The sequence below is a fragment of the Acinonyx jubatus genome, chromosome A3, assembly GCF_027475565.1.
Source record: "Acinonyx jubatus isolate Ajub_Pintada_27869175 chromosome A3, VMU_Ajub_asm_v1.0, whole genome shotgun sequence".
NCBI lineage: Eukaryota > Metazoa > Chordata > Mammalia > Carnivora > Felidae > Acinonyx > Acinonyx jubatus.
In genome coordinates, this window is record NC_069388.1 from 131,911,462 (window position 1) to 131,938,882 (window position 27,421).

Consider the following 27,421-nt stretch of genomic DNA (forward strand, 5'->3'; position numbering starts at 1 on the left):
TCCTACTCTGGGTCATGAGAGTCGGCAGGGGAAGGCTCAGTGTGAAGCTGGAACTGCGTGCGGGGGAAGGGATGCGAGTCGTCTCCATTCCATTCCACAGACGGTCCTCAAGGAGCCCCCAGTGTCCGGCGGTAGGGCGGCCCCGGGAATCTGCCTGAAGCACAGAGTCTGATCAGCAGTAGAGATTTGCACAAGTTGCGAGGGTGGGGGTAGGGTTTTGGGGGGGTGTGGAGGTGGGGTGATTAAAAGAGAGAAAAATTATATCTGGGTTCAGGAATAACGAAAGGCTTCCTCTAAAAAAGTCTTGAGCAAAGAAACGGGATTTAAAAAGAGGTGATTTTGAGTTACAGGAGATGCCAGGAGGCAGGCACGCGAGGGTGTAAGGCGGACCAGGCTGGGAGGTTCACCAGGTGGAAACCCACCCGGGTGGGGCGGGCGGCGCAGCGAGCGCGGGGTGGGCGCGGCCTCTCCGAGCCCCGCCCCGGGCCCGCCCCGGGGCCCGCCGCCTCTTCCCGTGAGAGGTGGGGGGCGGGTCCGGCCGCCCGCGGAACCTGCGCCTGCGCCCGCGCTGCGGACGCGGCGACCGGTTTTTCTGACCCAGCTGGAAGGGCCGGCGCAGGTGGCCTCGAGTGCGTGTTCCTCTTGGCCTCTGATGTCTGCGAGGGGAATTCAGCAACAGGGACCCCTGTCTGGTGCTCTGACCCCAGCTTCCTCAATCCAGGCTCTAGAGAGGCGCCCTCAGCCGAGCCCCGGGGTCCCGCGGGCCGCGGACCCTCTCTCCCTTTCCCTGCTCTGCACCCCGGGCCGGCGCTCCGTCCTGGGCGGATGCCCCTCTGCGCCCTGTGGGCCCGCGCCGGCGCTTGTCCCCGTCCCGACCTGGGTTGGCCATCACCCTGCGTTGGGTCGGGTAAGCACCAGTCTCCCCACCCCGCCTCCCCCCAGCTCTGAGACCGCTTCTGTTTTAAGACCGCGCGTCGTGAGGCATCCAGGGCGTGTTACGGGACGAACGCGTGAGTGTGTGATGCCCGCGTGCCTCGGGCAGAGCGCCCCTTCCCCATGGCCGTGAGCAGGTGGAGAAAACACCGTCAGGGGGCATCTCCAGGGCAGGAGTGGGGCCTCCTCCCCGCTGGGGCCCCAGCCGAGCCTCTCCCCTCAGGCCCACATCCCACAGCGCAGGTGTGCCCCTATCCTGTCCTCAGGCATTGAGTCCCCAAGCTGGGTGAGGCCTGGGGCGGGGGAGGAGGAAGCAGCTCCAACACGCAGAGGAAAGGCTCTTTCCTACCGATTTGGGGCTGGTGGGGGTGGTGGCAGCCCGGGCCCCCGCGTCTCGGGACTGCCTGCCCTCAGAACAGGAGCTGGGGGACCTGTGACTGGGACAGTGCCCTGTATTTCAGGGCTGCGGAAGGCAGCTCTGACTTCTTCAACATTCCTGGAAAATGACCTCAATTTTCTGGAAGAGGGAAGGAGGATCTGGTTCTTGGAACATTCCCACTTCTTCACACAGATGCCACTCACTCAGTTGCACGTGAAGGCTGGGGCATCTGTGGTCAGCACTGGCCACCGCCCGCGGTCAGGCTGTCCCCACCCAGGGAGCCCAGCCCTGGCTCAGCTCCTGCGGTGGAGATCCGTCCAGCGGCTCTGCGTGGACCTGCCTGCTCTCTCATGCCTGTCCTGAGCCTCCTTGACAGGAAGCCGGTCAAGCAGGCCAGTGACGGCCCTGGGGGCTTCCTGGGGGAACTCTGTTATGCTGTAAATGGCGTCCTCAGGCTGCTCTGTCCCAGGGCTGACTGGCCACCTGCCACCCATCTTTCTCTCTTCTGCCACTGTGCCTTTCCTGCGTGTGGCCTCTCTGACCAAGTCCTGCTGAGCAGGGAAGGACTAAGAGGTTAAGCAAGGGCAGGAGGAAGGTGGGGGTGGAAGGGCTTGCCACCTCTGGGCTCTGGGACCATGTCGTGACCAAGGAGGATAAGTGTCAGTGGATCCGTTTGGTGTCAGAAAAAGCAGGCGCCCTGGCCCTTTTGGAGGTGCTGGGATCCTTTCTCCAACTTTCCCTCCAGCAGGTGCCTCTGGCCTTGGTGTTATTCTTGCTTCCCTCCAGGGTGTCCTCATCCTAGAGGGCCGTCTGGGGGGGTCCTCTGGGACCTTGGGTTGGCGGTGTCTCGGGGCCACAGTCCACTTCACCTGAGCCCTTTGTGGCATGTGGCTCTCTCACGATTCCCCAGCGGGACTTGGGGCTTTGTTGCTGCATCTGGCTGTACCCGGGAGGCACTGACATGTCTGTTCACCACTTGATCCGCAGGGGCTGTGTTTGTGCTTTCTGGCATTGTATTCGGCCCCGAGCGCTTACTGGACACTCAACAAATGGCTGTCCCTTCTCTGGCTGCTGTCTGCTAGCCCTCTCACCAGCCTGGGCTCTGTCATTCGGCCTGTCTGCTTTAAGGAATATACTCAGTCTACCCCAGCACACTCCCTCTGCTTGAAGAGCAGGTGAGTTCTCTGAGTGCCTCTCCAAGCCCCGTCTCACATCCTCTCCCCCTCTCCTGGCTTTCGGTTCACAAAGGGCTGCCCCAGGTCCTCCCATGTACACAGAGATGCTGCAATTTCCAGAAGAATCCTGGGGCCCAAAGAACCCACCCAGCAGGCAGTCGGCCCCATCACCCTGCTGGCCATTTCCTGGCCTCCCTAGGCCCTTCTCTCTACAAGCCCAGCTCTTGGGAACCCCGGCTCTTCCCTGCCAAAGGGGAGGGCCTCACCCCCACCTCTGTGACCCCAGGACAGTTTTGTTCCCCCTGCCTCAGCAGCTTTCCCACCTCTGGTAGGGTCAGCAGATTCTCTCCTGCCTGTTGGGCACCCTGCTCCAGGCCACATGATCTGGGCCACGTCACAGCTACCCACATATCTGTTCCGTTGCAACCTGTGACCTTGTTCTCTAAGACAAGGCCGTAGGGTTTTCTCATTTGCCCCAGAGTTACCTAAAGGGCTGTAGGGTGGTAGGCAGCCCCCACACCCTGAGGGCCAGGGCATGATCTGATGTGGTCACCCAAGGTTTCTCAAGGGAGCGTCATGAAAAATTTCTGAGTTCCACATTGTCGCAGAACAAAATAAAACCCTAATTGCTTCACACCCTATACCACCCTACCAGGGATAAAATCAGAGATTGCACTGGGGGGGCAGTGATGGGTGCCTTTGTCACGGGGTGTGCAACATTGCGTGCCTGCCCTTTCCCCTGCCTAGCCCAGTTCCCCGAACCCTGGGACGTATGGAAAGTCACAAGTGTTTTTTCTCGTGCTCGCTTCGACAGCACGTAGACTAAAATGGAAGCAACACAGAGAAGATTAGCGTGGCCCGGGTGCTGGGATGACACCCAGATTCACGAGGCGTTCCGTGTGAAAAAAATAAAGTCACAACTGATTTTTCTTTTCAAGTCTGTTGACAAGTTGCAGAGTTTGCCTTCCGAAAGTGGATGCTCCGTTCAGTTTAACGCATTCGTTAAATAAGTAGAATTACTTGAGTCCCTGCTGTGGGCCAGACAGCATGCTGCGTGGACCGTGGGGACACAACGGGGAGCAGGGCAGACGCAGACCGCCCTCCCCGTCTTTGAATTCAGCTCACATCCCAATTCTGCCATTTACCGGGTCACCTTGTGCAAGTCATTGGATCTCTCTGCGCTTCAGTGCTTTTTCCTATCAGACGAAGATGGGAGTTCCTGCCTCACTGTATTTGCCTGGCAAGTAGTAGGTGTTCAATAAACGGCCGCTATTCTCATTGCTCTTTTCCAGGCTGGAAGGAGAAAGGTGTCCTCTTTCTGCTCATGTGGAAATTGCCTGGGAAGCTAGTAAGCTGTTGGCTCTGAAGGCAGTTGGCTGTCCTGAGTTTTCGAGTCCCTTGGAAGGATTCTGGGGAGTTGGCCGATTGGCTGCAGGTACCTGCCAGGCTGCGGGCCATGCCGAGTGACCCGGAGTTGGGGCTGCCGCTATGTCCTGTTCTAATTTCTGTTTCTCTGTGTGCTTTGTAATTGGGCCACTCTTTCAGTCGGCTAGAGCAGTTAATGACCTTGAGAAATGATCCCAGCCCTGAATATAGAATCCTGCTCTTTTGAAGTCACCCACTTCCTTTGTGGGTCTAAACGTGTTTGTGTTTTCCCTCTCGGGCATGCCTTCTCTTCCGCTTTGATGCCCGCCTCTGTAACAACAGGGCTCGGAATTATTAATTCCTACTGCGCAGTGAGGTGCAGTTTTATTACACAGAAAGGGGGAAAATATAATTGCTGTCTCGAGTAATCATTTTCTGAAGGCTGCAAGCATAACCTTTCATTAATATTTCATTCGTGGCCAGGGTGGGTAACTTGAATAGGCCTAAAAATATTGTCCCCTTTGCATGGCGAGATCAGGAGCTGGGAGCCAGTGGCTCTTCAGTTGTTTGCAATTATTTCTAAAATTAAAAATGTTTAACCCATTAACCCATAAAAAAGCAGATGAGAGACTTACAGAGACACAGCTTTTTACTGATTGGGGTAAAGGTGCAAATCCCAGGCATAACGCATCTCAGCCCCTCCATTTGGGGAGTCATCTCACTGCCCTCGCAGTGGATTTGGGGCACGGGGTCTGGGGGCCAGTGACTCACTGATCGAAGTGAGGCCGTCAGGTCATGTCCTATAGGTGCCATGAGGCCGGACATTCACAGGTCACTGGGTTTAAGGATGCCGTGGGAAGTGCCATGGTCTTTGATGTTCCCTGGAGAGAGGCACTTGAAGCCTTCAAAGTGTCTCCCTGGAGAGAGCCAAAAGCTGATTCTCAGGTTGGGAACTGGGGAGACTCTGCTCTTGGGGCAGAGAGGAGGCAGGCCAGCGGGGAGGGCAGGAGCTGAGCAGGTGGAGGGAGCATTTCGGAGCCTCGGTGATTTCTGGCCGTTCTGGGCAGCTTCCTTCAGCTTCCTTCCCAGTCCTGGGGAGTCCAGCTGGTTGGGGACCCAGTGATGGCTCCTGGGTGACTAAAGTCCCCGCTTTTCATGTCCTCACACTATTTCACAGACCCGAGCTCATCTGACGATGTGAACAGCCTCCTGAGACCTGCAGGAATGTGATGACATCAGTCCTTGTCCCCCTAGCTGGTCCACGTTAGCTCATGGGATCCTCTGACGACCTCCCTGGAAGGAGACGCTCCCTTACAGATGGGGAAGCTGGGCCTTTTGGCTGAAGTCATTGATTCCTGAGGTCACATGGTTGTAGGTGAGCTGGGATTACTCAGTGGCCTGGCCGGGTGTGGGCGCCTGTGGATCTTGGCGGGGGTGTGGGCTGCTCAGCGCTGGGTGACCACAGCGGGACTGATGTGTGAGGCCACGGCACTGTGGGTTCTTGCCTGCCGTGCCTCCCTCCACGTTTGGGTTTGCAGGGGTCCTGACTCCTGACTCCGGGCATGTCCACGTGAGGGGGGAAGATCACTAAACTCTGTAAACATCATGGGGATTTTTAAGAACATCCTTGCTCAAGGCCTGGGGTTGCTATGTTTCTGTGTTCTTGGCTCACTGTGTTTTCCTGGAAAAATAAATAAATAAAAAACACTGGCCAATAGGTTTATTGCCATATATCATTCGTGACAAAGATGGTTATCTTTCTTAGTTACTAATCACCTTGGGATTTCTAATGTTTATTTATTTTTGAGAGAGAGATAGAGCATGAGTGGGGGAGGGGCAGGGAGAGAGGGAGACACAGAATCTGAAACAGGCTCCAGGCTCCGAGCTGTCAGCACAGAGCCCGACGCGGGGCTCGAACCCACAAACTGTGAGATCGTGACCTGAGCCGAAGTCGGACGCTTAAGCGACGGAGCCCCCCAGGTGCCCCAGTCATCTTGGGGTTTCTAGATGTGCTCACGTTTGGGCCCCAAGACGTGATGTTGTCAGGGGCTCTCTCTTCAGGAGAAAGGCCACAGGGTCCATAAACCCTGAGACCGGGTTGGGGGCCCTGGGGGAGGCTGGAGAGGAGTGAGGACTTGAGGAGCAGCCGTGAGATTAGTTTTTCTTTTCCTCTGCACCCGGAACAGGGCAGAAGGTGTCAGGACAGACACGGGTGGCGGCCCCCCTGTTCCGGTTGCTCGCTGTTGAGCCCGTTTGACCTGCTGACCTCGTGTTACACACAAGGAAATGGAAGTCCTCCGAGGCGAAACAACACCCAGGCGCCAGGTGAGTGCACAGAGCATGGTTCGAAGCCAGGTCCTGTCCCCGCCAGCCCAGGGGACAGCTGACCCCACAAAGCGGTGGCTCCTGGCCTCTCCCTCTGCCGGACGTTTCCCCTCTTCCTCCCTTCTCTCCGTGATTATGTGGAGATTCTCTCCGTGATTATGTGGCTCCTGCCAGATCCAGACCCTCTGGTAAAACCACTTCTGAAGAGGTTTAGACAGTGACTGCATTTTGTTTATTTCCCCCCCGTACTCATTCCGTTTCGCAAACATAAAGTATTGCTTACCGAGAGCCTGAGTTTTCTTTCCTAATCCCCTGCCCCAGAAGGAGCCGCAGCTGATGGCCTGGTGTGTGACGTGCCGGACTTCTGTTTCCAGGCAGATATGAACCTTTAAAGATATATGTAGTTTTTTGCACGCAGAGAACTTTTTATTTATCCAGAACGAGTACCTATAAGCAGATGATTATAGCGATGCTTGTGAAAGTCAAAGATTGCCAGTAGCCTTAATAGGGGTTCGGTTCGATCTGTGATAGAGCCTTCCAGAGAATTACTGTTTGTCTGGTAGAAAAAGGGCTCTGCACGCACAGCCGTGAGAGCTGTTTACAACATGTCATTAAACGTAAAAACCGAAGGACAGATTGTCGGCATCGTGCGGACACAGTGTCCTGGGCAGCTTCACGTGGAAGCATATCTGGCTGGGGCAGCCGTGGCAGACACAGCCCAGAATCCCCTGGGCCGACTTGACAGCAGGTCGGTGGCTGGATGTCTGTGGCCCAAGCTGCCTGTGACACCGGGACGCCTCCAGAGAGCCCTGGGCTCCCCTCCCTCCGGAAGTTACTCGCTGCCATGTGCCAGAGAAGTCCTGTGGAAAGTGCTCGGGCAGGGGCGGGGAGGGGCCAAGGGCAGGGGAGACCGTGGTGATCCCCAGCTTGAACTGAATCCTCCCTGGAGGGCAGCGCCTCAGAACTGTTCCGGCGACCACACCGATCGCACCGAGTCACCTCATTCGCACACAGGCAGAAACCCAGGCCCGGAGGGGGAAAGTGCTGTGTCTGAGGTCACACGGCAGGGCTGTGGTGGGGCTCAGCAGGCTCCCCAGAGGCACTCTGGGTGTGACTCTGGCGTCTGTGCTGGGATGGGGTGGAGGGGGCTGCAGCAGGTGTCTTCTAGCCTAACGTGGCGTCTCCTCAACTTTCCTCTTCCTCTCCCTTCTCCCTCCTGTCTGCACCCCCCTCAATGTGGTCTACATACCCCCTTGTCAGAGCTGAGGAAACTGGGGCAACTTGTTGGGGAAATCGGGGCAAGCAGATCCTGGGTGAGAATCTGGTTTCATGACCCTTGGATGTTCCTGGTGTGTGCTTTGTGCCTGTGTGTGTGCGTATGGGTGTGTGTGCGCACATGTGTATGTATGTGCCTGTGCGCGCGTTTGTCCATATGTGTGTGCGTGTGTATATGCTTTTACATGTGTGCTGTGTGCACGGGTGTGAGTGCCCATATATGTGTGCGTGTATGGTGTGTGCTGTGTGCATTTGCGTAAATGTGAACGTGCATGAGTATGTGCACACATGCATGCTGCGTGTTAGAGGAGACAGGGTGACTCCCAGCCACAGCAGTGTTGGAAGTGACCCGGGAGCAGAGGCAGCCCCGGGCCGCCGCGTCACCCTTCCTGCAGGCTTCCAGGGGAGTCGTGTCTCCAGAGCCCGTCCCTCCCGGCAGAGCCTGGGGCTCCGGGTGAAGAGAGGCGCACGCTCAGAAATAGTAAACCACTGTTTTCTTGCCGGCTGTTTGCCCTTATTAATTCAGGTAGCAATTACCCATTCCGAATATTTGGCGACTAATTAGGTTTTCCTGTGGAGAAGGCAGAATGAGGGATGGTTTGCTCTGACCCGATCCACTTTCTCGGTTTCCTGAGGAGGGGGCTGGAGGGACGGAAGGAGGGAAGGGACAGAGGCTGAGAGAAACCTGCCCGGCGCCTGGGATGCCCCTTTGGCTGTTGGGTCTTTGCTGCAAGTCTACAGTGTGATAAAAATAACCCACCCAGTTTTGGTTTTGTTCTTGCTTTCATGTTGCCTGGCCTATTTCCCCTGCGGGTGCCGCTCCTGGCAGTTTGCCTGGTGATGTATCCGTGGTGTCAGAGCAAGAGTTCGAGGCTGCTTGCTAAGCGGGCGTCACCCCCTTTGGGAGTCGTGCCCCCTGAATCCACCAGGTGACCAGGGACCCTGCGTGCAGGGACGGCATGCTTGGCGAGAGGAGGGGCACAGTTGTGGAGGCTGGGAGGCCAAGAGGTGCACCTTTTGGGGGGATAGGTTGGGAAAGATAGCCACGTGTCCTGTCTGCCTGAGCTTAGCTATGAGTTGACTTGGAGGTTGCCTGTAGTCAACATCTGGCCTTGATTCATTTCGCCTTTTTAGTTCTTGAACTTTTTGTTCCTGGGGAATAGTCATCAGGGCTTGTATTGCTTGTGTGTGTGTGTGTGTGTGTGTGTGTTTAAAGTTTATTTACTTATTTTGAGAGAGAGAGAGAGAGAGAGAGCGTGCATGCAAGCTGGGGAGGGGCAGAGAGAGAGAGGGAGACACAGAATCCGAAGCAGGCTCCAGGCTCAGAGCTGCCAGCGCAGAGCCTGACACGGGGCTCAAACTCACGAACCATGAGATCATGACCTGAGCAGGAAATCAAGAGTCGGGATGCTTAACTGACTGAGCCACCCGGGCGCCCCAGGCCCTCTCTTGTTCTTCGAGGCACCTCTCAGAAAGAGTTCCAGTAGGCAGGAGGGTTTGTAAGTCAAGTCAGAGCAGCCTCCTGAAATGGAGCACGTGATGGGCATGAGTCTAGTTTGGGGAGGTGGTAAGTAGGTAAGTCAAACAAATATTGCTATACCTTTTCTGGGGACTGGGGAACCGTGGCACCCAGACTGTGCGGGGGGAGGGGGGCAGGACACAGATCTGGGCCCTGCAGCCCAGCTCACCAGAATGGGGAAGTGGGGGGCTTCCTCTGAGCCCCTCATGTGCTCGCTGCCTGCAAGGACACGCATGGATCCACGAGGTCCTGGCTCTCCATCCAGCACGGTTGTGGTTTGTGTCCCTGAAGGGCACTCTCTACCCGCCTCTCATTTCAAATGAAAATTTCTGACTGGGATCGGAAGGCCTCCCGGCCACCTTCTTCCTGCAACCGTGTCGTGGGGCCTGGTCTTGGCCGGGCCTGCCACCCTACTTCCTCGTTCTCCTCGGCCACCTAGGGCGGGCATCAGCACTCACGGCCCGACGCCGGCTGGCTGCACCGGCCCCGCCCCCGCACAGCTGCAGAGGCCTCCTCCAGCCCCACCGTGCCCCTGACCGCTCCGCACGTGCTTGTCTGTGTGTCTGACACAGCTGGGCCAGCTCTGCTGATGCAGGAATTTGGCTCTGGTCATTTGCACAGTTGCACGGCCGCCTTACAGCTTTCTGTAGTTCAAGGCCACAGACTTTGTCTTCTGGTGTGTGGGGTTTCCCCGGAGTGCCAAGGCTTGTGCTCTGTGGCAGAGGGCGGCTGACGTCCGGCGACCCCTGCGGGCTGGTTTCCCGAAACCGTGGTGGCTCCAGTTCCTGCTCAGGGAAAGTGCCAGGGCCTCGGAGTCAGGCTTGGCTCTGTGTCCCTCTTCTTCCAGTTAGGTGCGACCTCGGGCAGCTTACGTAATCTGTTTGAGCACCGCCTCCCTTGTGATGCCTGTGTCTGTGGTTGTGTGCTACCCGCATAGTTGGCATCAGAAGGAGCCGGATGCTCAGAGTTCCCAGTGAGCAGCCTGGACAGGTGGCCCTGCGGGCTCCCTTTAATTCCCCAGGAGCCTGTGGGGAACAGGCCATGGCCCCCTCCTCCCTGAGGCCCAGGCCGGGAGTTGGAGCCCCCTGTGGGAATGGGTCCGCTTGTAGCCGAGGGTAGGGCGACTCCCAGATGGGTTCCAGGTTACCCGAGGGGTGACGTTTAAATAAGCCCCCACACCACACCGTATTTCCAGGCGGGGATGTGAAGCGGCTCGGGGGCCCAGTCCAGCTGTCCCGATGGCCACAGACGGGTTTCCTCCAAGGCGTGAAGCTTCCTACACAATCCCTTCAGCTGTCTTGGGAAATGCAAAACACCAGGTGCAGGACTGTCGGTTAGAGTTTCCATTTACATTACCTGGGGCTTTTCTGCTCAGCTTCCCCCACCCCCCTCCTGCAGCTAGGACTTCGCTGTTCCCAGGCCAAAGCCACCTGAGGAATGTGCCAGTCAGCGGGGCTGCTTACAGCGGGCGAGGTACCTTCCACAGGGACTTTTGACCCCAAGAGGCAGGGCGGCACAACGGCTTTGGAGGCAGGGATCCTTGGTCCAGATCCCTCTCATTACCTGGGTGGGCTTGGGACAGCCATCTGAGCGTGGAGACTGTAATGCTTCCTTGGGGGCCGGGTGAGGCTGAGGTAAGCTAAGGAACAGAGACGTTTTGGCACAGGGCTTGACAACTGACAGCTGATAGTATAGTGACAGCAGCCACCCATGCCAGGCTTCCCAAACGTCAGCTCTGCGGAGTGCCTGAGAGCATCCCTCCTTCAGAGGGCGCAGCAGTCTTAGAAAGCATGATTGCCCCCATCTTACTGATGGGGAAACTGAGGCACGGAGAAGCGAAGTAACGTGCCCACATTCACAGAGCTGGTAATAGGCAGAAGCCCACATCTGCACCCAGGGAGTCGGGCTCCAGCGCCCGTGGGGTCCCCATTCCTCCGTCTATGCAAGATGTCACCACGCTTGGAGGCTGCTGGCCACTTTGAGCCTGTTTGAGATTCTCTCTCTCTCTCTGCCCCTCCCCGCTCGCACACTTGTGCTCTGTCTCAAAAGAAATAAATAAACATTAAAGCAAACTTCAAAAAATTGTTTTCAACATTTTTTTACATTTATTTTTTTTTCTAGAGAGAGAGAGAGAGCGGAGGAGAGGGGGCCGAGGGAGCCTGACATGGAGCTTGATCCCATAAGTGATTGAGTGATCTTCTCACTGTATCATTTCACCTTTTCCAGAACATCATATAGTTGGAGTTCTGCAGCACGTGGTCTTTGCAGAGTGGATTATTTCACCCAGAAACATGCATTTACGTTTCCTCCACGTCTTTTCATGGCTCGCAGCTCATTTCTTTTCGGTGCTGAATAATATTCCAGTGTCTGGAGCGTATTTATCCATAAGCTCAGCTACTGAAGGACATCTTGCTTGCTCCCAAGCTTTGGCTATTAGGAATAAAGCTGCTATGCACGTCGTGTGCAGGTTCTCATGTGGATATGCTTCCAGCTCGTTGGGGGCAAATACCGAGAAGCACGACCGCTGGGTCACAGGGTAACGGTCTGGTTTTGTAAGGGGCCACCCGGCTGTCTCCCAGAGTGGCCGCTCCCCTCTGCACTCCCACCAGTGAGCGTTCCTGCTTCTCCTCGCCCTGGCCCAGCAGGCTCTGGGTCTGGTCCTTCTAGTCAGCATGCAGTGGCGTCTCCTTTCAGTTCCAATGGATGTTAGCTTTCATTTCTAACCTTACCTAGGTTCCCCTGCTGTTTCTTTCTATGCTTTGCTTATTCAACAAACCTTTCCGGAGGAACTTTTCCTTTGAAGTGGGTGGGTTAATGGGCACGACTCAGTCCTTTCTCATTGCCTGTTAGAATCCGCATTGTGCCTTGTGTGGGTGCGTGTTGCATGGGTGATACCTAATTTTAAGGATGTATCGGTGAAAGGGCTCTGCAAACAGGGTTCTGGCAGAGGTACTGGGGGAGGTTGGGGGCATGAATCACTGCAGCATTTACCTGCTCCTTGAGAGTCCAGGCAGGGACCCCTCCTGCCTGTTCTCTGCTTGTTGTCAGCCCTGCAAAGTGCCTGAGCCCGGGGGGGACACTCAGGAAATGTTTGTTGAATGAAGAAGAGGAAATCAAAGAAGGCTTCCTGGAGGAGGTGGCCCTTAAGCTGAGGCTGAAACGGAATTCCTGTTTCATGAGGGAGAGCAGAGGGGAGATGGCAGGCGCCAGGCTCAGAGACGTGGAAGGTGCACACAGCTTGCAGACCGTAAGCAAGCAAGAGGTCTGGTTGGGCTTTGTTTTGTCACAAGCTATGTGTTTGGGGCAAGCGAGTTCCTGGAAGAAAGTAATAAAGATCCATCTGTTTGTTCAATAAACATTTACTTGCCATATACCCTGTCTGAGGCTTGCGGAAGGCTGGCACGAAGCTGTGGGCAGCGCTGGCAGGCGAGTGGGGGAGCCATTGGGGCTCCCATGGTGTCCTGGGCGCTGGGTGGGAGTCATGCAGGGAGAGGGCGTAGGAGGAGGGCGTCAGGCCAGGGTCAGAAAGGAGGGTGCCCTGTGGGAGTGGGTGTCAGAGAGGGAGGGACGGGTGCAGCAAGGAAGCTGGGGACGCAGGAGCCTCAGTGTGGGTGCCCTTGGGAGGGCCCTGGACATGCCATGTGGAGGTTGGCAGGCGTGCGACGTTTTCAGGGCAGTGTGCTCATGTCTCACTGAGCTAGGAACTGCTTGGTAAAAGTGCAGATCCTTGGTTTCGACCTTGGTGCAGAATGCGGAGATTTTGACCCCATGGGCCCAGGCATGTGCATTTTCGTTTTGTGGGCATGTTTTTGGCACCCCAGGAAATTCCGGTTCTGCTGACCCTTCGACAGAGCAGAAATGCCTCTCTCAGGGCCTCGGGAACCCCTGAAGCGCAAACCCATTAAGGTGCCTAACCTTGCTGCTTCTGCGGGGGCCTGAGGCTTGTGTCTGGACAGCCTGTTCTGCTGTCAGCTGACCCTTGGGGACACATGGTCCCGGAGGCCACGTGCAGGGACATCATATCAGGGCCTGATTTCCCTCCTTGGTCAGGTGACAATCTGACAGCTCATCTTGATTTCATCTCATTTCACATGTTGCCTGTTCAAGAAGCAATTTCAGGTGGCTTATAAGGCATAGAATACATGACTATGGCATAAATTAAAAGTGGGAGAAAGAGAGAAAAACAGAGGGGACGAAACAGAGTGAAGAATAATGACGCTCAATTATCGGGCGTCACTTCCCTGAAACCCGTTCTAATTTCTTGCAGGGTTTATGGCTACTTTGCGGGCCGTGTGGAGGATTAGGGTTTAAGCTGCCAGTGCTCCTTCCGCTGCAAAAAGCCTCGCGTCTCTATAGAAGCTAAAGCCACCAAATCCGTACTTGATTTGTTTAATGAAATGTGCTTCTTAGCAGGCGCGCGATGTCGAGCGAGTATTGTCTGGCGGTGAGAAAGTCTGGATGCCCGGCCCGCAGTGCTGAGCGCTGCCAGTGACTTTTTTGTGCCCGTGAATGCGGGGTCCCGCGGCTGCTCGCTAAGCCGGCCCTGAATGCACAGCAGCTGGCTGCAGGGCCGCTGGGCTCTGTCCCTGACCCAGGGGGTTCCCAGGTCCCGGAGACTCAGGCCTCAGGTCAGCTGTAGGCGGCCACCCCACACTCCGGGGCCTTCCGGGAGCCAGCGGGACAGTGGGCCCCCATCTTTAGGGTGTTGGGTTCTAGGGGAAGCATCTGTGATAACATTTGCTTCATGGAGAGAGAAACCCCTGGTCCAGTAGCGTTAAAAGCCTCCACTCTTCTGTGATCTCTGTACTGCAGACCTGCCCTCCCCCCCGCCCCCCCCCCATTTGCTTTTGTGTTCCTGGTGGTAAGAATACACTTGTGAGTGAATGAACCTCCTGGCTGAGAAGGTCAAGCAAGCTAAGCTGGATCCGCCAGAGCAACAGCAACCTCCCTGTCCCAGCCTCTCCAAGGAGGGCGGGGCCATGCTGTGTTGTCTCCAAGGAGGGCGGGGCCATGCTGTGTTGTCTCCAAGGAGGGCGGGGCCATGCTGTGTTGTCTCCAAGGAGGACAGGGCCATGTGTGGTTACCTGCCCAAACATAGGATTTTTTTTCTTTTCTTTTTCTTTTTCTTCTTCTTCTTCTTCTTTTTTTTTTAGGTTTGTTTATTTATTTTGAGAAAGAGAGTGAGGGACCAGGGGAGGGGCAGAGATAGAGAGGGAGAGAGAGAGGATCCCAAGCAGGCTGCTTGCTGTCAGCACAGAGCCTGACCCAGGGCTCGAACTTACCAACTGTGAGATCACGACCTGAGCCGAAACCGATGATGGGCCCTCAACCGACTCGGCGCCCTGAAACATAGGATTTCTGAGATCTGTGGTAATTTCAGTCAATGTTCTTGGAATAGAGAAGTTGATTCTTTAATCCAGTGATCTTTCTTGTCTCCCCTTCTTGAATTTCCTCAGGAGCGCTATGCCAGTGCAGCATCTGCACCGTGTGTGTGTGTGTGGTCGCGACTTTCTCTGCGGACTTTCTCTGCAGAGTAATGATTAAGCAAAACCAAAGGGCAGTCTTCTGTAAGGGCGCTGTTGACAAATATTTCGGTTACATAACTGTGAACTGAGGTTGCAAAGTGTTGTATCCCCAGGTCCTTAACTCACCCCTCCCGCCACTGGCTCGGGAGCTGGGCCTGGTCCCCTGGTTGACACCACCTTGTCCACAGGAGTGGCTTCTCTCCTGGGACATAGTCTTCACCCCTTCCCTCTACCCTCCCTCCTAGTGTGGCTTTTCCGGGGCTCTTCATGCAGGTTCCTGCTGCAGCGTCCTGAGGCCGTGGTGCTTTGGGTCATCTTGGCTGGTGAGAGCCTTTGGCTGTAGGGAGGAGCGTGCGTGCGGGTGTCCAGCCCAGGGCTCATCATCTTGGCCCGCGAGGCTCCTGGCCGCCAGTGGGGAGGATGAGGCAGGGCTTAGGTTGGGCTGCCGGTGCAGTGCCCACAGGGGGGCCCCAGGCGTGTGGCCTCAGGAAGTGTCCCCTCTGTGCAGCCCAGGGCTTTGGATGAACAGGGGCAGGTGAAGCAGTGGAAGAAGAAGGGTGCTCGGGGGGTGAACACTGGAGCTGTTTTCCAGGCTGGGGGTCTATGGGTTGTGTGGGCGGGGAGAAGCAGGGGCCGGGAAAAGCGAGGGGCTGGTAGAGGCGGGGGGGGGGCAGGAGAAGTGGGGGGCCGGGAGAGGTGGGGGCAGGGTTGGGCTCACCTGGGTGGCAGTCACCGTGGGTCCCAGATGGGTCACCAGGGAAGCGTGATGGGAGCTCAGTCCTCCGTGGGGTAGGAGCCGGCCTTACAGCCTCAAATGGCAGGTGGTTGGCAGAGGCCCAGACCAGGCTGGTGGGTGACCTGGAGGGAGCAGTTAGCGGGGCACAGGGCTAGGACATAACCCTCCCTCTCTCCTTCTCTCCTGTCCCTCCTTCCCTCACTTACTCATCGCCCACTCTGTATGTCATGGCCTCGTGTTAGGCACCGGGGAGATGGAGAATGCGGCACGGCCCACGCTCAGGAGGTTTCTAGCCCCTGACTTCCTGGGGTAGGAGGGTCCGTAAACACCAGAGGGCCAGGCCCCAGAATTTCCAGCAGTCTGTGTGCCTCAGGAAACAAGGATTAGGGGTGTTTCTGTAGTACCTTCCAGCAAAGAGTGACACCCCCTCATCTGGGTCCCGCCTCAGCCCTTGCTGCGTCAGGACCCCGGCTCGGGAGAGGAAGTGACCTGCCCCCGGCCCAGGCAGCGTGCCCCAGTCTTTCACAGAGCCAACCTGTTGCCCATGTAGATGGGATGCTGACATGGAGAACATTCTAGAGGATCTGTAAGAGAGGACTCTGGGTGTTAATGGGGCTTTATTCAATGTGATCTAAATTATGAGGCATAATTAGATGTATTAGGTTAACTGTATAGAATTACTGTTTTTACAGGGCAAAGATGGTCAAATACGGTTTCATAGGGTCTGGCTAATGGTTGCAGGGGATATAAAGAGAACTCATATTGTATTTTAGAATATATTAGTTGCCTCATTCTGACCGAGGCAGTGCCTCCAAGGATACCCATTCGACAGTATTTCTCGAAGAGTAACCTGAGGATCTGTTTGGGGTTGGAGTTGGGGGGTTGGGCTTCGACAGTCAATGTTTGAAGGCATAGCCCCATATTCTCCTGGGTTTAGAGATGTCCTGTGACTTGTTAGTTCATTAGCCACGAGTATATTCAGCCTCTGTTCCAGTCTGTGTGATATACTTTAGTATCTTTTGGGATAAGCAGTGTTTACCGTCTGCTGTGAAATGTTGTTCCTTTTTTGCCTCTATATTAGGGTTTTCCAGAGAAGCAGAATCAGTTAATGCGTGTGTATATTTATCTGTCTGTGTCTATGTCTGTGTCTATCTCTACCTCTGTATTTATCTATCTATCTGAAAGAGTGAGCAAGCAAGCAAGAAATTTTAAGGAATTGGCTCACATGATTAAGACTGGCAAGTCTGAAATCTGCAAGGTGGGCCATCAGACTGGAGACCCAGGGAAGAGCTGACGTTGTATTTCAAGGCCAAAGTTCCTCTGCTGGCAGATTTCCCTCTTGTTTGGGGAACATCAGTCTTTGTTCTATTCAGCCCTTCATTTGATTGGATGAGGCCCACCTACATTATGGAGGGCAATCTGCTTACTCAAAATTCACCAATTTAAATTTTTTTAAAATGTTTTTATTTAGTTTTGAAGGAGAGAGAGAGACAGAGCATGAGCAGGGGAGGAACAGAGAGAGAGGGAGACACAGAATCCGGAGCAGGCTCCAGGCTCTAAGCTGTTAGCACAGAGCCTGATGCGGGGCTCGAACCCACAAACTGTGAGATCATGACCTGAGCCAAAGCCGGACACTCACCGAGCCACCCAGGCGCCGCTCAAAATTCACCAATTTAAATGTTAATCTCATCTGAAAACATCCCCATAGGAACTTCCAGATTAATGTGTGACCACATATCTGGGCCCAGCCAAACTGGAAAACAAATAACTATCACAGCACCTAAAATGACATCTTTCAAATAGCCAGAAGTTCCTTTGGTTCTAGAAGGCCGATATAGTTAGTATATGCAAGGTAGGTTCTAGATCCCATGGGGTGACAGGAATGCTTAAAAATGATCAATAGATAGAAAGCCTGAGTTCTTTCTACCAATTAATTGGTAGGCATGGGATAGCCATTCTGTGCCCATCTTGGACAAGTGCACGCATTACATGGTTAATAACATATGTCAGAGTCTTCCTTATTGCAACTCAATTTTTTTGCCTAACCCATCCTTCCATCCTCTTCCCCTCCTTTCCTCCCCTCCCCTCTCCTTCCTTCCTTCCTTCCTTCCTTCCTTCCTTCCTTCCTTCCTTCCTTCCATATTTATTGGGCATCTAGCATATTCCAGGTACTAGGCCAGGTCCTGGGAGGTAGGGGCGGGGGGTCAGGAATGAAGACATCCTACTATCAATAGTGGCTTAGAGCCTGAGAGGGGCTCCTGGTGTAGAGTTAGTTTCCCGAAGGTTTGAGGTCAGCCTTGGAAATCAAGTTCCTTTCCCTTTCTCCAGGGCTTCCTCAACAACATGAGGTCTTAACACGCAGCCTGCAATAGTCCTGGGTGGTCCTGGGGGGCAACACCGTGTCTTTTTTATAATGCGTCTTTTCTTCTAAACAGAGGGACCTTGCCCTCTTTCCCGAAAGGAGGGATGGAGGGTCAGCACCTCACCTGGCAGCTGGTTCGAAGTGCAGACCGCAGGTGCACTCACAGCAGCCTACCCAGGGAGCACCTGCATTTTAACAAGATCTTCAGGAGATTCTTGTGCACGAAAGCCTCACATGTGCTTTCCTAGTCCTCCTTTCCCTCAAAGACACAAAGTTCCCTTTATGATCTGGAAGAAGTGAAGGTCTAGCCAATGGACTCGCTTCCTCGGGAAGATTCTCAGCAAGTGCAAGAGGTGGAACTTTATTCTGAAACCAAGCAAAATAAAGCGTCCTCTTCTCAGGCTCCGACGGATGCAGACCGAGGCTCCCCCCGAGGGGGAGAGGCTGTGTCTCTGCACCTGAGCTGTCCTCTGGAGGGAGCTTGGGCAAGATGCTTCACTTCTCCAAGACAGTTTTCCCTTCTGTAAAATGGGGATGAGAAAAAAGATCCTCCTTTCTGAGTTGTGGGGAAAGTTCACAGATCCACACGGGGTGGACGGTGTGTTGGGAGCCAGGTGTGGCTTATGATGTCACTGCAGTGGGGAGGGCTGGAGCCGGGCTCCTCATCGCTAAGTGGGGGTAATGCCTGCTGCATGGGCTGGCCCAAGGATTAAGAGGCTATGCATGCACGATGCCAGGGTGACAGCTATTATTTTCATAACAACTGGCTTGTGTAACTGCCCTGTGTGCATGGCAATCAGCCGTGGCTTCAGGGAGGCCCCGGTACCTGAATCATCCAAGGACAGGTGGGGGCAGGTGGAGGAAGAGGCCACTTTGGGCTGCGGCAGTGCCTTCTAGATCGTTCACAGAGGCACGGTTTATCCCAGGGCACTCAGGCCTAGATTCCTGAGAGAATCCGTAAGAAGCACTGAAGTTGACATGACATGTTGCTAAGTAGATTTCTTTTAAAAGGTGTTCTCTCTCTGAGGTAATGACAGATGTGAGTGTTGCTATGGTGACAGGTTGTCTGTTTGGAAGTACACAGCACAATGGTTCAGGTGGCTTGCCTACAATTTATGGTCGTAGAATGTAAGCAAGGCCCCTTTTGGGAAATTTTACCAAGGGGTCTTCTTCTGGGTTCTGGTTTCCAAAGCCGAGTTTATTTTGTGCCTTGGGTGACTGCGCAAGATGGGGAGACCATTGCATGTATTTAGAAGGACAGAATCTATGCCCACCACACGGTTGAAAGTTCAGGGCTTTCCAGGAACTGAAGGTGATTGAAAAAAGTCCCACGTGGAGCTTAGAGCGTCAAAGGGAAGCAGAATCTGCAGCGAGCCTCGAAGTTATTTTAATACGACAAGCGCTCGGGGAGTGCCCGCTGTGTGCTGAGGGTCCTACGGAGGTGGAGGGTGGGTGATGAGGTATGAGTGAGCCGCGGTCCCTGCCCTTCAGAGGTCAGGGCAGAGAGCCCAACGCAGAGCGGACTGGGCTACAGGCTTCAAGTGCTATGGACACAGCTGGGTGTTTGGGGGCTGGGACCAGTCCCAGTGTCAGGGCTGTGGTCTGGGGACTGTAGCAGGATCTTGAAGGATGAGCAGGGTTCCTGCAGAGTCCATTTATACAGCTGCCTATCATTTCATCCTATGGAAACACAACATGTGTTTTTTTTGTTTTTTTTTGCGGAGGGGAGGTATCTCCTCTTTGAGGCTCACCTAGGCTGCTTCCAAATCATCTCTGTTATGAGCAGGGTGGTGAGCACTGTCTATGCCTTTTGAGCAAGACAGTTGAAGTAGGAGATATGTGAGTGTAGGCAGTGTGTTGTTTTGTTTTAAGAAAGGCAGACTCCCACCCGCAGCGCCTCATTCGGACGTGTCTGGGGTCTTGGAAGCTTGTCTACCCTACGTTCTCCTCCCAGTGGTCCTTGAGAGCTTGCTGGGAGGTCCATTGGTAGGAGGGGAGCACAGCCACTCATACACCCTTGCCCCAAGAATGGTCCTCCTGTGCCGGGGACGATCATCCTCTTCCACCGAGCACGTAGCTTCTGGAGGGACACACATGGGCAGAGGGGGACACCCGCCTAGCCAGCCAGATCAGCCAGATCAACTCTGGAGATCAATGGGGTGACGGATGTCGCAGCCAGAAAGCCCCAGTATCCTGTTCCAGAGAAGCGTACCCCCAGGTCTCCCCGTCTGCCAGGGCCTGGCCTGCCAATGTTTCACCTTGAGCAGATGCAAATCCTCGTCTTGGTGTTTTATGGCCTCTGCATCTGTTCTCTGATTTTTCTGTATTGTGTCTCTTTTGAATGAGAGGAAAAAATGCCCGTTTATGGGAACAGAAAAAAAAACAGGTTTCAGGAAATGCGGCTCATTTCTTGGTGTACCAATGAATGGCATCTCGTTGCTGTCCAGCAAGTGGTCTGCTGTGGTTTGTTCACCAGGACCATGAGCTGTCACTGACACTGTCCCGGGAACATTCTTCTCAGGCGCCGGCTCTAAGCTCATCCTCTTGGGTTATTCTCTAGTTGCTTCTATTCTCTTTTCCCAGCACAGCCCAGAAGGCAGCCACTCTCTCTAGAATCCAGAGCCTGCCCTGCTCTTCTTCTCCTACTGGATCTTCTGATCACAGATCCACTGATGGAGGAAAGAGACACTCTCTGAGGACAGCCCCGCTCCAGTGACGTCATTTCCTGCCTAGTATTTGGACTCCTTTTGTTGGAATTACGAAAAACACGTGACACCTGTAAGGGGCTGCCTGGTACCTTTCCTGTGACAGTTTCCAGCAGGGATGGGACAGAGAAGGAAAGGAGATCGCCATCTGTGGGTCTCCATCAGACGTGGACCCTGACCTAGGTACCCACGCACCAGCTAACAATTGGCTTTGACCTCAGATCTGGGCTGTCTTGTGGCACTAAGTCACAGACTTGCCAGCTGGCTTATACAATGGCCAGTCAACTGTGTATAATCCCACAGATGTGGACCCAGCAGAACCACCCAGCTACGGCTTGTCGCTGAGCGCACAACTGGGTTTGGACAGAGTCAGTTTAGATGACAGCTGTGTGAGAGGTCACATAGCAGTTTGCACATGGGCAGTGGGCAAATTCTCACAGTCCAGGGGCTGGGCTAGCTGTGCAGGCTCAGACAACAAATCGCAAATCCCTCTCTCTGGGGTAGACTCACATTAACCACGCTCATGGCACTGATGTCTATGCTGGATGTCAGCTTGTTATTTTACAATGAGAACTCCATCTGTCGAAGGGTCTAGAGGGCTGAGTCCTCGGCTTACCCTATTCTGTGCGGAGAAATCTACCTGGCAAACGGTTGATCTTAATCCAACGGTTGCCTGGTGACTGCGGGATCAGAGCCAGGGAGCAGGTTAGCAGATTTGAATGCTTAGTGACATTAGGTTTCCATGCATTTCTTCCCCCGATGTGTTGTGAGAGGTGCTTGCCATCGGGACTGGAGAATTAAAACCCATTCCTCAGACAGACCTGTTTCTCTTCTGGCTCCCTGTTGTTCTGGGTTTCTGTGGCTGAAAGCTTCTCTGCTCTAAAGAATCATTTTCTTTCGTTATGAGACTTGTTTCACAGGCTGTCTTGACTTTCTCACTATTTCACTTACATCGTGGCTGTTCTGATCTCCAGGCTAATGGTGTTTCCTGTAAAATTGCCCGAGTTTCTCAGCACACTGTGAAAAATGACTTCTGGGGTTTCACTGGGGTTATGTCTGCCCATTGGTAGTTCTTTGTTTTGGGGGGATTTGTTCTTAGTTCCTCTTTTCTGACCTTGCTTGTCGCTGCTCAGCCTGTAGGAAGGCCTACAAAAGGCTTGAGTGGGAAATGTGCCTGCCCCTGTACAGGGCTGTGACACCAGCGTGAGCAGTTGTAAGGGCAGATGCAGCTTTATCGGGCTTATTCTTTTTAGGCTCCTCTTTAAGATGAAGGTACAAAATGTAAAATGTAGTATTAGGCACAAAAAATAACTACTTTTTGTTTTACATTTATTTTTTGGAGAGAGAGAGAGCAAGCAGGGGAGGGGCAGAGAGAGAGGGAGAGAGAGAATCCCAGCAGGCTTCACTCTGTCAGCACAGAACCCAACGTGGGGCTCAATCTCATGACCACAAGGTCATGACCTGAGCCAACAGCAAGAATCAGATGCTTAACTGATTGAGCCACCGAGGCACCCTCAAAACGACTACTTATTTAAAAAGGACCTAGGAGGGTGGGAGGGAGGGGAGGGTGGGTGATGGGTATTGAGGAGGGCACCTTTTGGGATGAGCACTGGGTGTTGTATGGAAACCAATTTGACAATAAATTTCATATATTGAAAAAATAAATAAATAAAAATAAAAAGGGCCTAGGTTAGTAAGGACCCTGAGGCTTTCAGTTTTATGAAATGCATGAAAAATTGACCTCTTCCAGAGGCTGTGGTACAGATAGGGTGGGTTTGGGTCCAGAGAAGCCTTGATCACAGACCATGGGCGCTCAGGATGGGGTCATAAAAGTTCCTGTGCTTAAGCGTAAAAAGTTCACATTGACAATATTTACACCAATAATGCATGGATTTGCTCTTACACAACACAGAACAATCCAGAGTGAAAAGGACATAATTCTCCTCTAACTAATTCTGTTTCTCAACCTGCCTTCTGTAAGTAATCCCTATGGACAATTCAGGACGCTCCCCCCCCCCCCCCCCCGCCCCGGGCCTTTTTCATAACATACGCAGATGCACACCTACCTTGTTATTTCAAAGGATGTGTAGTAATCCAAGCCAAGTGTACTTGGCCAATCACTTATTGATGAGCATGTGGGTTTATTTCAATTGGTTGCTTTTACAAACAGTGTGGCAGTGATTGTCAAAAAAAAAAAAAAAAGAGCATTTTTTTGCACATCTGGGTGTTTGGGGATATTTCTGCGGGGTAGGTGACTAGAAACGGCAGGTGGGGTGAAAGTGCGCGGGATTTAACGTGGTAGATTCAGTGACTCGATCTCCAGGAAGATGACCCCAATTTACGCGCCTACGATGGTATAATAGTACTTCTTTCTCCGTATGCTTATCAGTATCCATTTTTAATCAACATGATGGGTGAAGAATGGTATTACTGGTTTTTTGGGGGATTCTGCTTCCACACGAACGTATACGATCGTCAGGGAGTACGTAACTCACTTGACTTGGGCTAACCCCAGAATGAATGCATTATCTTAAAATCGAGAAAGCCAGAACATCCCATTGAGCCAATGTCCCAAGTATGTACAGGTTCTGGACGCTTCCGCCCACCTGCCTTGTTACCACCTGGTGGGTGCCACCATCTTCCTTGGCCTGGGCGACCGCAGTAGAGCCCTCGCTGGTCTTCCAGCCTCTCGTCTTGGCTATTTTCAGTGACGGCCGTCAGATCGTCCCGTTACAACTCCAGGGTTGGAGACCTTCCAGAGCTCCTGACCTCCCCTCCCGCCCATCAGGGAGTGTCCTGCAGGGTCCTGCAGGGCCCGCATGGCCTGGGCACCACGTCAACCCCTCTCCTCTCCCCGGTTCTTACTCAGTTCCAGGTACACCAACCTCTCTGCTTTTCCTCTCATCAGATGAGTGTCCACCGAGGGCTTTGGCACTGGCTGTTCCATCCATCTGGAAGGTTCTTCCCCCAGATGTCCACAGAGACAACTACCTCACCTCCGTCACACCTCTGTTTAAATGTCATTTTCTCAGTAAAGCCTTCCCACATTGAAAATGGCAAACTCTTAATCTCTCTGGCTGTGTTTATAGATTTTATGGCACTTTCGAACATATTATATAATTACTTACCATTCTGCTTATTGTTCATTATCTGTTTCTCTCCCAGCTATAACGTCAGATTCTTGAGCAGAGGGCTCTTCCCCCACCCCCTTAATTTATTTAAACAAACAAAATACTAAAAACGGTTCACCCAATTCTCCCAACCCCTACACCCCACCTCTGGCAACCACCAATCTGTTCTCTATGAGCTTGGGAATCTGAGTGTGGATTTTTTTTAAATTAATTTTTTCCCCCTAAGATGCCACATGTAAGAGAGATCATTTATCTTTCTCTGTCTGACTTTTTCACTTAGCATCATGCCCTTGAGGTCCACTCATGTGGCAAATGGCAAAATTTCATTCCTTTTCGTGGCCGAATAACATTCTATGACATAGATATACCACAGTTTCCTTACCCATTCATCCATCAGTGGACACTCAGATTGGTTTCCATGCCTTGGCTATTATAATAATGCTGCAAAGAATATGGGGGTGCATCCTTTGAAGCTGGCATTTTCATTTTCTTTGGATAAATCTGCAGACGGGGAATTGCTGGATCATATGGCAGTTCTATTTTTTTGAGGTACCTCCATACCATTTTCCATAGTGGCCACACCAATTTATATTCCCACCAAAAAGGTGGCGGTTGCGAGGGTGCCCTTTTCGCCACATCCTCGCCAACACTGGCTATTTCTAGTCTTCATGATGATAGCCACTCAAACAGGGGTGAGGTGATGTCTTATTGTGGTTTTGATTTGCATTTCCCTGATGATTAATGATGTAGAGCATCTTTCTGGGGATCAGCGGGCCATGTGTAGGTCTTCTTTGGAAAAACGTCTATTCAGATCTTCTGCCCATTTTTAATTGGATTTTTTTTCTTTTTTGTTGTTTTTTTGTTTGCTTTTTGCTATTGAGTTGCATGAGCTCCTTATACTCAGATATTAGCCCCTTATCGGATATAGAATGTGCAATCAGTAGGAAAACAGCAGCAGGCAATGTCGACAACCTTCTCTTGTGACAGAAATTCAGATGAGTGGTAAGGTCACTGCAAGGTGAGGGTCACCAAAGGTCCTCAAGAGGGAAGGCCCGGGTAGGACAAGACTCAGGTGAGAGTACACCTGAAGGACCTTGTGGACAGAAAGCCAGCGGCTGCTGGGTACTCCCTGGCCGCGCCCGGTGGTCCAGACGTCACCTGCGCGTGCGTGCTGTGTGCTTCGGTTCCAGGTGTCAGTACCCGTCTTGCAGGTACTTCCTGTTTGAGTCCCCTGTGCCGACTCCGCGCCTCTTGGAGTGTCTGAATCAAAATGGTCAGCAGCCTGTCCTCCGCCCCACCTCCCCTTTGCCTTGACGCCTGTCCCGGAGCACTGTGCCTCGTGGGATGGGGTCTGGCCCTGCCCTGCGGTGGGGGAGAGTCCCTCATGGCTGGTACAGGAGGAGGCCCTTGCTGGGCGGGCTGGCGCGCCCCCTTCCCGGCGTGGGGGCTGTGCTTACTGGGGTGGCCGCTCCCTCACAGCTTCCCCCAGATGCAGGGCATCCCTGCTTCGTGCTCAGCTGCCGGACTGGAGCCTCTGGGCACCCCCCAGGTCACCTGTACTGTCACCCGTGCCCCCGCCGGAAGGTGATGATGGCAGGTCGCCTGCCGCCATCTCCTCCTGGCCCCGCAGGACTCGGGTGTCGGGGGCCCTGTTGCCGGGCCTCTCTCTCCTCACTGACAGGAGGGGGAGGAGAGAGCCAGGAGGGCTGCCCGTAGTTGAACTTTTCTAGATTCCTAGACACACTGTCACCTGAGACAGGGGCCACGTGCTGCCTGGGGGGTGGGAAAGCCGACGGGTTGCGGAGGCCCTCCCACCCAGTGCAGGGCCCCGGGCCCGGCCCTCTGCCGAGTGCCAACAGTTGCCTCTAGTGAGGTCGTCATCAGGAGCTCGCTGGGTCCCCACAGCAGCACGGCCAAGCAGGCCCATTGTACAGCCGAGGAAACCGAGGCAGAGAGCAGTCGGAAACTGACCCACTCACGTGGCGGAGCCATGAGAGAGCCGGGATTCCAACGCGGGGACCTGGCTCCGGGGTCCATGGCCGGGAACATCCGTCTCACTGTTGTCCCAACCTCAGAGAAAACGAACAAGGGTGAAAGAAGCCTTGTACTGATTTTTTTAAATGTTGTTCAATGAAAAGGAATTAAAGGATCAGAATGGCTTCGTGTGGCCCAACGTCATGGGTCATCGGCGAGGGGCTGGGTTTCTTGTCCAGGCTTTCTGCGCAGCACGGTGTTGATGAAAAGGACAACTGACTGTCAAACCCAGTTGTTTCAGACCTGAAAATAAATGAAATGAGCCTATTTCTTTAAGAAAAATATCTGACAATATTTGTTGCCAATTATAAAATTGTAATTTTCAAGCGGCACCTGGGTGGCTCAGTTGGTTACGTGTCTGACTCTTGATGTGGGCTCAGGTCACGATTTCACAGTTCATGGGTTCAAGTCCCATGCCAGGCTCCGTGCTGTCAGTGGGGAGCCTGCTTGGGATTCTCTGTCTCTCCCCCTCTCCCTGCCCCCCCCCCCACCCCGACTTGTGCTTTCTCTCCATCTCAAAATAAATAAATAAACTTAAAAAAATTGAAACTTTCAAGTGAAAATTAGAATTTTAGAAAACTTGTATCCACTGCTGTGAGTTTGATAGCTTCCTAATTCAGAGTTTTCTGATGAGCTTAAATGGTTATGTTACTGCTATGATTTATGGATGTTGTATAATGAGATATGTCAACATATCACACATGCTCATAACTCAATGAATCGTATTTCCCAAGTGATGAATGCATGATGTTGCAAATGCTTGACCAGGTAAAGAAATATCCAAAATATATTACAGTGGGTTTCAATGCAGCAGTGTTTGAAAAATTAACTGATATGGTTTCAGATTTGACAGTGCAACTAACCTTTGAGAAAGTACCAGACAGGTGCCTGGGTGGCTCAACCGGTTAAGTGTCTGACTCCGGATTTCTGCTCAGGTCGTGATCTCGAGGTTTGTGGGATCGAGACCCACGGCTGGCTTTGTGCTGACAGGCCGGAGCCTGCTTGGGATTCTCTCTCTCTCCTCTCCCTCTACCCCTCCCTCACTTGCTCTCTTCCTCTCTCTTCCTCAAAAGAAATACATAAAAAAAAAAAAAGGAAGTACCATTTGTTGAGTTTTGGTGTACTATCAAAGAAGAACATCCACAATGACGTGAAAAAACCATCATGACGTTGTTCTCTCTTGTCCAACTGTATACTTGAGGCTGACTTTCCTTCACATCCCTCAACTAAAACAGCATAATGTGCACATTGAAAGCAGAAGCAGATGTGAGGATACAGCTGTCTTCCATTAATTCAGACACTTAGGGAGCTTGGGAAATGCATAAACTGTTGCCATTCTGCTCACTGTTATTTTTGCTTTGGAAAATGCAGTTATTTTCTTAAAATATAAAAATGTATGCCAATGTGTGATGAATCTATATTGTGATTTTTGATACAAATTGAAAAATATTCGAAGATTTTCTCAGTTTTAATTTCTAGTACAGTAAATATCTTCAAATACAACTCACATGAACACAAGCTCCTTAGGGATGCTCGATAATTTTTGAGAATATAAAGTGGTCCTGAGATGGAAAAGCCTGAGAGAAGGTGCTTTTTAGAAAAGCCAGCCTTAGTTTAGAATAGTCAAGAGACTTCCTTCGAGGCCCCCGGTCGGGGACGGCAGTGCCCTTCCCTGTCAGCTCGCACTAGCTCTAACTTCTGCCTTCCATGCAAATGGCCTGGACCCCGTCTGGTGTGGCTCCGAGAGCCCTAGGCGAATCTCTTCTGTGGCAGGCTATTAATTTTTTTTTTTTTAATATTTATTCATTATTTCTGAGAGAGAGAGAGAGCACGAACAGGGGAGGGGCAAAGAGAGAGGAAGACACAGAATTTGAAGCAGGCTTCAGGCTCTGTCAACACAGAACCCGACAGGAGCTCGAACCCACGGACCATGAGATCATGACCTGAGCCGAAGTCA

At 53.0% G+C, this 27,421-nt stretch overlaps 1 protein-coding gene and 1 non-coding gene across 2 annotated transcripts; both read left to right on the forward strand.

Annotated features, from left to right (window-relative positions):
- Positions 1–510: 510 nt before the first annotated feature.
- LOC106982964 (uncharacterized) lies at positions 511–6,008 on the forward strand. Its single transcript, XM_015081122.3, has 4 exons — positions 511–907; positions 2,300–2,487; positions 3,780–3,922; positions 5,030–6,008. The coding sequence occupies exons 1-4, from the start codon at positions 653–655 to the stop codon at positions 5,080–5,082; spliced, it is 639 nt and encodes a 212-aa protein (XP_014936608.1). The 5' UTR covers positions 511–652; the 3' UTR covers positions 5,083–6,008.
- On the forward strand, positions 3,286–3,392 carry LOC113592549 (U6 spliceosomal RNA). Its single transcript, XR_003412456.1, has one exon. It is a non-coding gene; the product is annotated as a U6 spliceosomal RNA (small nuclear RNA).
- Positions 6,009–27,421: the final 21,413 nt, after the last annotated feature.